This window comes from Sebastes fasciatus, chromosome 15 (genome assembly GCF_043250625.1).
Source record: "Sebastes fasciatus isolate fSebFas1 chromosome 15, fSebFas1.pri, whole genome shotgun sequence".
Classification (NCBI taxonomy): Eukaryota; Metazoa; Chordata; class Actinopteri; order Perciformes; family Sebastidae; genus Sebastes; species Sebastes fasciatus.
The window spans coordinates 138518-148517 of record NC_133809.1 but is presented as its reverse complement, the minus strand read 5'-3'; the positions used below and the strand labels follow the sequence as shown (position 1 = coordinate 148517).

The 10000-nt window shown below is 50.9% G+C and overlaps 1 protein-coding gene across 8 annotated transcripts in view; it reads right to left on the bottom strand.

Annotated features, from left to right (window-relative positions):
* baz1a (bromodomain adjacent to zinc finger domain, 1A) overlaps positions 1-10000 on the bottom strand; it is a 42065-nt gene that overhangs the window by 13596 nt on the left and 18469 nt on the right. For 7 of the 8 annotated variants that reach the window (XR_012597212.1, XR_012597210.1, XR_012597209.1 and 4 more), the window contains exons 11-19: positions 7879-8199; positions 4152-4317; positions 3695-3802; positions 3515-3591; positions 3097-3176; positions 2628-2926; positions 2319-2539; positions 1552-1682; positions 1060-1205 (exon numbers count right to left, since the gene is read on the bottom strand). Coding sequence is in view for 4 of the 8 variants with exons in the window: in XM_074660029.1 (XP_074516130.1) it covers positions 1060-1205; positions 1552-1682; positions 2319-2539; positions 2628-2926; positions 3097-3176; positions 3515-3591; positions 3695-3802; positions 4152-4317; positions 7879-8199 (1549 nt within the window). In the remaining 4 variants the exon portion in view is untranslated. The remainder of the gene's footprint in view (positions 1-1059; positions 1206-1551; positions 1683-2318; positions 2540-2627; positions 2927-3096; positions 3177-3514; positions 3592-3694; positions 3803-4151; positions 4318-7878; positions 8200-10000) is intronic. The other variant, XM_074660032.1, reaches the window with a different exon arrangement.

Sequence of the window (10000 nt, the reverse complement as noted above, 5' to 3'; positions counted from 1 at the left end):
GTTACCTGTCTCTGTCTGTTACCGGTCTCTGTCTGTTACCGGTCTCTGAGTGTTACCTGTCTCTGTCTGTTACCTGTCTCTGTCTGTTACTGGTCTCTGTCTGTTACCTGTCTCTGTCTGTTACCTGTCTCTGTCTGTTACCGGTCTCTGTCTATTACCTGTCTCTGTCTGTTACCTGTCTCTGTCTGTTACCTGTCTCTGTCTGTTACTGGTCTCTGTCTGTTACCTGTCTATGTCTGTTACCTGTCTCTGTCTGTTACCTGTCTCTGTCTGTTACCTGTCTCTGTCTGTTACTGGTCTCTGTCTGTTACCTGTCTCTGTCTGTTACTGGTCTCTGTCTGTTACCTGTCTCTGTCTGTTACCTGTCTCTGTCTGTTACCTGTCTCTGAGTGTTACCTGTCTCTGTCTGTTACCGGTCTCTGTCTGTTACCGGTCTCTGTCTGTTACTGGTCTCTGAGTGTTACCTGTCTCTGTCTGTTACCGGTCTCTGTCTGTTACCGGTCTCTGTCTGTTACTGGTCTCTGAGTGTTACCTGTCTCTGTCTGTTACCGGTCTCTGTCTGTTACCTGTCTCTGAGTGTTACCTGTCTCTGTCTGTTACCTGTCTCTGAGTGTTACCTGTCTCTGTCTGTTACCTGTCTCTGTCTGTTACCTGTCTCTGTCTGTTACCTGTCTCTGTCTGTTACCTGTCTCTGTCTGTTACCTGTCTCTGTCTGTTACTGGTCTCTGTCTGTTACCTGTCTCTGTCTGTTACCTGTCTCTGTCTGTTACCTGTCTCTGTCTGTTACCGGTCTCTGTCTGTTACCGGTCTCTGTCTGTTACCTGTCTCTGTCTGTTACCGGTCTCTGTCTGTTACCGGTCTCTGTCTGTTACCGGTCTCTGTCTGTTACCTGTCTCTGTCTGTTACCGGTCTCTGTCTGTTACCTGTCTCTGTCTGTTACCTGTCTCTGTCTGTTACCGGTCTCTGTCTGTTACCTGTCTCTGTCTGTTACCTGTCTCTGTCTGTTACCGGTCTCTGTCTGTTACCGGTCTCTGTCTGTTACCGGTCTCTGTCTGTTACCTGTCTCTGGGTCTCAGGTGGAGAGGTGAGTCCACCTCCATGGCCTCCACTCGTCCGTCCGTCCCTCCATTGTCTCTGCCGTCAGAACACAGCAGCTCGTAGTTCCCTGCTTCCAGCGCTGAGCGCCACACCTGTCTGTCCATCACCTGGGGACAGACGGAGACAGAGAGACAGACAGGTGAGTGGGACGTTACCTGCTGCGTCCAGGTCTCTGTGTTCACCAGGAGGTTCAACCTGAACATTAACAGCCATCACCATGGAGCTCTGAGACCACCAGTCACCATGGCAACAGGTAGCCCCCTCCTCAGTCACTGACATGCTGTTAGAGTTACCATGGTAACGGACCCAGATTAAGTTCCCTCCCTTCATGGACCATGAAACCCAGAGTTCAGTTACCACGGTAACCGTGAAACCCAGAGTTCAGTTACCACAGTGACCGTGAAACCCAGACTTCAGTTACCATGGTAACCATCTGATCTGGTCTGTGGGTACCTTCAGAGTTCCCAGAGTTCCCTGGTGGATCCGGTCCTCGATGTCCAGCAGCAGGTCTCTCAGTCTCGCCTCCATCACAGTCTCAGCTGCAGCAGTGCATTCTGGGACAGATCGGGACAACTCCAGATCATCTGCACCAACAGGACATAGAACAGTAGATTTACCTGTGTGTTTATCAGGTGAGTCAGCCGGACTCTCTCCTGCAGCAGCGCCTCCTTCAGGACGCTCTCTGTAGATATATATATATATATATATATATATATACGTATATACGTATATATATATATACATATATATATACGTATATATGTATATATATATATATATATATATATATATATATACACATATATACGTATATGTGTATATATATACACGTATATATATACATATATATGTATATATATATATGTATATATATACGTATATACATATACGTGTATATATATACATATATATGTATATATATACACGTATATATATGTATATATATACACGTATATATATACATATATATGTATATATATATACACGTATATATATACATATATATGTATATATATACACGTGTATATATATACATATATATGTATATATATACACGTATATGTATATATATACACGTATATATACATATATGTATATATATATATGTATATATATACACGTATATATATACATATATATGTGTGTATATATATATATATATATATATATATATATATATATATATATATGTGTGTGTGTGTGTGTGTGTGTATATGTACCTGTGTATCTGTACTTGTCGCTGTCTCCGGTCTGCATCAGGGTAGTCAGCCGGTCTCTCTCCTGCAGCAGCGCCTCCTTCAGGGTGCTCTCTCGGTGACCTCGAGGGTTCAGGGCGTCGATCAGCAGATCCAGCTCCTCCACGGTGGCGTAGAAGGACCACCGGTTGGGACGCTGGACCGGCAGCCCACAGGTGTGGAGGGGGGTGGGGCTTGAGCCAGCGCTGTCCAGGAGGAAGGTTACATCATCATCATCATCATTAGAAACTGAACACCTGAGCTCCTCCTGAACGGGACCACGATAACACCCACCTTCCCTCGGCGGGCTCCTCCTTCTCCTTCACCTTCACCTTCACCTCCACCTCCTCCTCCTCCTCCTCCTCCTCCTCCTCTTCCTCCTCCTCCTCCTCCTCCATCTTGGTTGCGGCGTCCTGTTGGGGTTTTGGGCGTGGACGCAGCATGTCCTCCGTCAGGCCGAAGCAGTCGTCCTCTACGAACAGGGTGGAGGTCGAGGGGAGGAGCCAGTAGCGGCGGTACAGACGGTCTCTGCCCAGAGGAAGCAGGCAGGTGCACGCCGCCGCCGTCTGGATCTGCTCCTGCAACTCTCGAACCTGCGGCGCCAACAACACGCTTAGATTACCTACAGTATATATACTACTATATATATATATATATATATATACATACACTATAATGATATCACCTATATATATATATATATATACACTACATCTATCATCTCTGAACAAAAACAAAGAGACCGATAAATATTGATTCTGACCTTCTCCTGCTCCTCGGAGGTCAGGCTGGTGGGGGGGCAGGACGGCAGTTTAGGGTCAGAGGTCATCTGGTTGTCTTTAGCTGGAGGAGAGAGGAGACATGCATGACTCAGCAGAAAGAAGAGGAGTCTGAACACTCGTGACTCAGCGGAAAGAAGAGGAGTCTGAACACTCGTGACTCAGCAGAAAGAAGAGGAGTCTGAACACTCGTGACTCAGCAGAAAGAAGAGGAGTCTGAACACTCGTGACTCAGCAGAAAGAAGAGGAGTCTGAACACTTGTGACTCAGCAGAAAGAAGAGGAGTCTGAACACTCCTGACTCAGCAGAAAGAAGAGGAGTCTGAACACTCCTGACTCAGCAGAAAGAAGAGGAGTCTGAACACTCGGGACTCGTCTGAGGGTTTTATATGGTTTTTTTTACCCTTCATCTTCTTGCTGCTGTTGGATGAAGAGTTTTGCTCCTCGTCTTCCTCAGTGTGTCGTCCTACAGGAGTCTCACTGCAGACAGAAACAACACATTAACACCCACACGACTACCTCTGTTATTGATCATGTTATTGATCCCAATGGTGACACATTATTCAGTCTGCTGCTCCTCTACCTGTTTGTTTGAAGTCCTCCCTTCAGCTCCTGCTCCTTCAGTTTCTCCTCCTTCTCCTTCAGCCTCTGCTCCTGCTCCCTCAGCTTCTCCTCTTTACGAAGACGAACCCTGAACGACGGTAGAGGAAGACGAGGATGTACTACAACTCCTCCAATTCATCTCATTCACTCTACTTTTTCCTCTTCATTGTGTACACCTGTGTACATAGTGTGTACATAGTGTGTACATAGTGTGTACATGGTGTACCTGAGTATATATTGTCTGTACAATGTGTGTACATAGTGTGTACATGGTGTACCTGTGTATATATTGTGTGTACATGGTGTGTATATATTGTGTGTACATGGTGTACCTGTGTATATATTGTGTGTACATGGTGTGTATATATTGTGTGTACATGGTGTACCTGTGTTTATATAGTGTGAACATGTGTGTACATAGTGTGTACATGGTGTACCTGAGTGCAGCCTCCTCTCGGTCTCGGCGGTGTTGTTCAGCTCTGATCTCTCTCAGTTCCTGTCTGGCGGCTCTCTGCTCCTCCACACAGTCTTCAATCAGGTCTCTGCTGGACGCCAACGTCAGCAGCTTCCCCACCAGAGCCTGCAGGATCCTCAGCTTCTCCCCTAGACACACCAATACCTGATCAATACCTGATCAATACACACCCAGAGCCTGCAGGATCCTCAGCTTCTCCCCTAGACACACCAATACTGAGCAATACTGATCAATACCCGATCAATACTGATTAACACCGATCAATACCCGATCAATACTGATTAACACCGATCAATACCCGATCAATACCGATCAATACCTGATCAGTATTTTTAGTAGTTTTTGGTGGAAGTTCACGGATTGTCTTCTCTAGAGAAGACATCCTTAACCTCAGGGAATCTACCCCAGCAGATCTTTTCCCCAACTTTCTGGCACCTTCAGCAGTTTTAATGCACGTTTTGCTGGGAGCTGTGGCCCTCGGCCGAGCGGCGAAGCGCCGGAGAGGAAAGCGCTCCGGAGCGCTGAATCGCTTCAGACAGAGAGGACTAAAAACTCCGCTGCCTGCGATATTCCTCTCCAACGTGCGCTCACTGTGCAACAAAGTGGACGAGTTGCTGCTGATGGTCAGTACCAACAGAGACTTTTCCCTCTCTTCTGTCTTGTGTTTTACTGAGTCGTGGTTGTGTGGAACTATACCGGACTCTGCGCTGCAGCTTCCCGGCTTCCAGCTGTTCCGAGCCGACCGCGACCCGGAGTTATCACACAAGTCAAAGGGAGGGGGAATATGTTTCTATGTTAACGACGGCTGGTGCAAGGACGTGACAGTGCTTCTGCGGACATGTTCTCCGGATCTGGAATCCTTTATTATCAACTCTAAACCATTTTATTCCCCCCGTGAATTCTCCTCCTTCATTCTGGTCGGTGTTTACATCCCGCCTCAGGCTCACGTGGAGCTCGCGCAGCGGCTGCTTGCCGACCAGATACAGGAGGTGGAGAGGAAAAACCCGGACTCTCTTGTTATCGTTCTTGGGGACTTTAACAAGGGAACTTATCACAGGAACTCCCAAAATACAAACAGTTTATTAAATGTCCGACCAGAGAGGAGAACACGCTGGACAAGTGCTACTGCAACATCAGAGACGCATATCACACCGTTCCCCGCGCTGCGCTGGGAAACTCCGACCACGTCTTGGTCCATCTCATCCCCTCTTACAGGCAGAGGGTCAAACTGGTTAGACCGGTTGTGAGGACGACCAAGAAGTGGAGCAGCGAGGCGGTGGAGGATCTGCGTGAGTGCCTGGACTGCACGGACTGGGAGATGTTTAGGACCGCCACTGACAGTCTGGACGAGTATGCAGAGGCTGTGACGTCATATATCAGCTTCTGTGAGGACAGCTGTATACCGACACGCACCAGGGTTCACTACAACAACGAGAAGCCCTGGTTCACAGCCAAACTCAAACAGCTTCGTTTGGTTAAGGAAGAGGCATTTAGGAGTGGTGACAGGGAGGGCTTTAAAGAGGCTAAATACGCGTTTGGCAAGGCGGTGAGGGAGGCCAAACGGCAGTATGGAGAGAAACTACAAGAGCAGTTCTCAGCCAGTGATTCTGCCTCAGTCTGGAAAGGGCTGAGACAGATCACAAACTATAAGCCCAAACCGTCCCACTCCACGAATGACCTCCGACTGGCAAATGAGCTGAATGAGTTTTACTGCAGATTTGACAGACGTAGTGACGGTCCTGACTACATCTCCTCTCCCCCCAGCCATCAGCCATCAGCAGTTAACACTGTTAACACCAGCACCCCCCAGCTTTCTCCACAAGCACCGAGCCTGTGCACACCCCTCCCCCCCTTCACACCTCTGTCCATCCAAGAGGAGGAAGTCAACAGGCTCTTCAAAGGACAAAACCCCCGCAAAGCAGCCGGCCCAGACTCTGTCTCACCTGCAACCCTGAAACACTGTGCAGACCAGTTGTCTCCAGTGTTTACAGGGATTTTCAACACCTCCCTGGAAAACTGCAGGGTGCCGTCCTGCTTCAAAGCCTCCACCATCATCCCGGTCCCCAAGAAGCCAAGGATCACAGGTCTTCAGGACTACAGACCCGTCGCTCTGACCTCTGTGATAATGAAGACCTTTGAACGACTTGTGCTCCAACACCTAAAGACAATAACCAACCCCCTGCTGGACCCACTGCAGTTCGCCTACAGACCTAACAGGTCTGTAGACGACGCAGTAAATTTAGCCCTTCATTACATTCTCCAGCACCTGGACTCCCCTGGCTCCTATGCCAGGATCCTGTTTGTGGACTTCAGTTCCGCATTCAACACCATCAGCCCAGCTCTGCTACAGGACAAGCTTTCCCTGCTGAGCGTGCCTGACTCCACCTGCAGGTGGATCACAGACTTTCTAACAGACAGGAGTCAGCACGTAAGGCTGGGGAAGCAAGTCTCCGACACCCAGACCATCAGCACCGGTGCCCCCCAAGGCTGCGTTCTCTCCCCACTGCTCTTCTCCCTGTACACCAACGGCTGCACCTCCAGACACCAATCTGTCAAGCTCCTTAAGTTTGCAGACGACACCACCCTCATCGGCCTCATCTCCGAGGGTGACGAGTCTGCCAACAGATGGGAGGTTGACCATCTGGCATCCTGGTGCAGCCAGAACCACATGGAGCTGAACGCCCTGAAGACAGTGGAGATGGCAGTGGACTTCAGGAGGAACTCAGCCCCGCTCCCCCCCCTCATCCTGCGCGGCTCCCCAGTTAACACGGCGGAGTCGTTCCGTTTCCTGGGCACGACCATCGCCCAGGACCTCAAGTGGGAGCTGAACATCAGCTCCCTCACTAGTAAGGCCCAGCAGAGGATGTACTTCCTGAGGCAGTTGAAGAAATTCAACCTGCCACAGACCATGATGGTGCACTTTTACTCGGCCATCATCGAGTCCATCCTCACCTCCTCCATCACCGTCTGGTTCGCCGCTGCCACCGCCAGGGACAAGGCCAGGCTGCAGCGGGTCATCCGTGCTGCAGAGAAGGCGATCGGCTGCAACCTTCCCTCCCTCCAGGAGCTGTACACCTCCAGGACCTTAAGGAGGGTAGGGAAGATTGTGGCCGACCCCTCCCATCCTGGACACCATCTTTTTCAGACTCTGCCATCTGGCAGGAGGTTAAGGTCCATCAGGACCAAAACCTCACGCCATAAAAACAGTTTCTTCCCCATGGCAGTGGGGCTCTCCAACAGCCCATCCGCCCCCCTGTGACTGTCTCTCCCTCACACACACACTACTGCCCCCCCTGCCGACACTGACTCTCCCCCCTCTCTCAATATTTGCACTATCTTTATATCATGTTTATAGCTTATTTGTAATTTGTAAATTGTACATTTTTATTATTTTATTCTAACGTTTTTATCTATTCTTTTGTTTTTATCCATTCTTTTGTTATTATATTATACTGTTTGTCTCGCACCAAAAATGCCAAAGAAAATTCCTAGTGTATACCTCTTACACCTGGCAATAAACACCATTCTGATTCTGATTCTGATTCTGATCAATACCCGATCAATACTGATTAATACCTGATCAATACTGATTAATACCTGATCAATACCTGATTAATACGATCAATACCTGATCAATACCCGATCCATACCTGATCAATACTGATCAATACCTGATCTGAATCACTGACCTGGCGTCAGGTCGTACACGGAGGTGCACGTCAGCCTCTTCAGCAGCGCCGGCTCGGCCAATCGCAGCTCGACACACGGGTCGTCCATCAGCACGAACCCACCCTGCTTCTGGTAGCGGAACTTGGCGTTGCCGTGGTAACAGTCGGCGCCGGACGCCAGGATGTGCAGCCTCAGGATCTCGGACAGCGTGCAGCTGTCCAGGTCCAGCTGCTTCAGACCGCAGCCCTGATGCAGCTGAGACCAGGCGGCGGCCAACGAGGCCACGGCGCTCAGCGCCGACTGCGTCGCGTCCGAGTCATCGTCCAGAGCCTCCGACAGGTCTGCACATACACAACCAGTACAAAACACACACATCATACACATTAGCTAGCTTAGCTCGCTAATTCCACCATGCTACAGGAAATTAGTCCAACAGAGGACAGAGGACAGAGGACAGAGGACAGAGGACAACGCCGGGTCACGGTCCCTCTGCCTCACTCCTCACCGGGAGGAGAGCAGGCGTTAGCTAGCTAGCTAGCGTTATCCAGCCGTCTCCTCCTCCTGCAGTTGTCTCCAGCGGCGTAGGGGTCATAAGGGTCGTAAGAGTCCTAGGGGTCGTAGGGTCGTAGGGGTCGTAGGGTCGTAAGGGTCCTAGGGGTTGTAGGGGTCATAAGGGTCGTAAGGGTCGTAGGGGTCATAAGGGTCCTAGGGGTCGTAGGGTCGTAGGGGTCGTAGGGTCGTAAGGGTCCTAGGGGTCGTAGGGGTCGTAGGGTCGTAAGAGTCCTAGGGTCGTAGGGGTCGTAGGGTCGTAAGGGTCATAAGGGTCGTAGGGGTCATAAGGGTCGTAAGGGTCCTAGGGGTCGTAGGGTCGTAGGGGTCGTAAGGGTCCTAGGGGTTGTAGGGGTCATAAGGGTCGTAAGGGTCCTAGGGGTCGTAGGGGTCATAAGGGTCGTAAGGGTCGTAGGGGTCGTAGGGTCGTAAGGGTCCTAGGGGTCGTAGGGTCGTAAGGGTCCTAGGGGTCGTAGGGGTCGTAAGGGTCCTAGGGGTCGTAGGGGTCATAAGGGTCCTAGGGTTCGTAAGGGTCGTAAGGGTCCTAGGGGTCGTAGGGGTCGTAGGGTCGTAAGAGTCCGAGGGGTCGTAGGGTCGTAGGGGTCGTAAGGGTCATAAGGGTCGTAGGGGTCATAAGGGTCGTAAGGGTCCTAGGGTTCGTAGGGTCGTAGGGGTCGTAAGGGTCCTAGGGGTCATAAGGGTCGTAAGGGTCCTAGGGGTCATAAGGGTCCTAGGGGTCGTAGGGTCGTAGGGGTCGTAGGGTCGTAAGGGTCGTAAGGGTCCTAGGGGTCGTAGGGGTCATAAGGGTCGTAAGGGTCGTAGGGGTCATAAGGGTCGTAAGGGTCCTAGGGGTCGTAGGGTCGTAAGGGTCGTAAGGGTCCTAGGGGTCGTAGGGTCGTAAGGGTCGTAAGAGTCCTAGGGGTCGTAGGGTCGTAGGGGTCGTAAGGGTTATAAGGGTCGTAGGGGTCGTAGGGTCGTAGGGGTCGTAAGGGTTATAAGGGTCGTAGGGGTCGTAGGGGTCATAAGGGTCGTAAGGGTCCTAGGGTCGTAGGGGTCGTAGGGTCGTAAGGGTCCTAGGGGTTGTAGGGGTCATAAGGGTCGTAAGGGTCCTAGGGGTCGTAAGGGTCGTAGGGGTCGTAGGGTCGTAAGGGCCCTAGGGGTCATAAGGGTCGTAAGGGTCGTAGGGGTCGTAGGGTCGTAAGGGTCCTAGGGGTCGTAGGGTCGTAAGGGTCCTAGGGGTCGTAGGGGTCGTAAGGGTCCTAGGGGTCGTAGGGGTCATAAGGGTCATAAGGGTCGTAAGGGTCCTAGGGGTCGTAGGGTCGTAAGGGTCGTAAGGGTCCTAGGGGTCGTAGGGGTCGTAGGGTCGTAAGAGTCCTAGGGGTCGTAGGGTCGTAAGGGTCATAAGGGTCCTAGGGGTCGTAGGGTCGTAGGGGTCGTAAGGGTCGTAAGGGTCCTAGGGGTCATAAGGGTCGTAAGGGTCCTAGGGGTCATAAGGGTCGTAAGGGTCCTAGGGGTCGTAGGGTCGTAGGGTCGTAAGGGTCCTAGGGGTCGTAGGGTCGTAAGGGTCCTAGGGGTCATAAGGGTCGTAAGGGT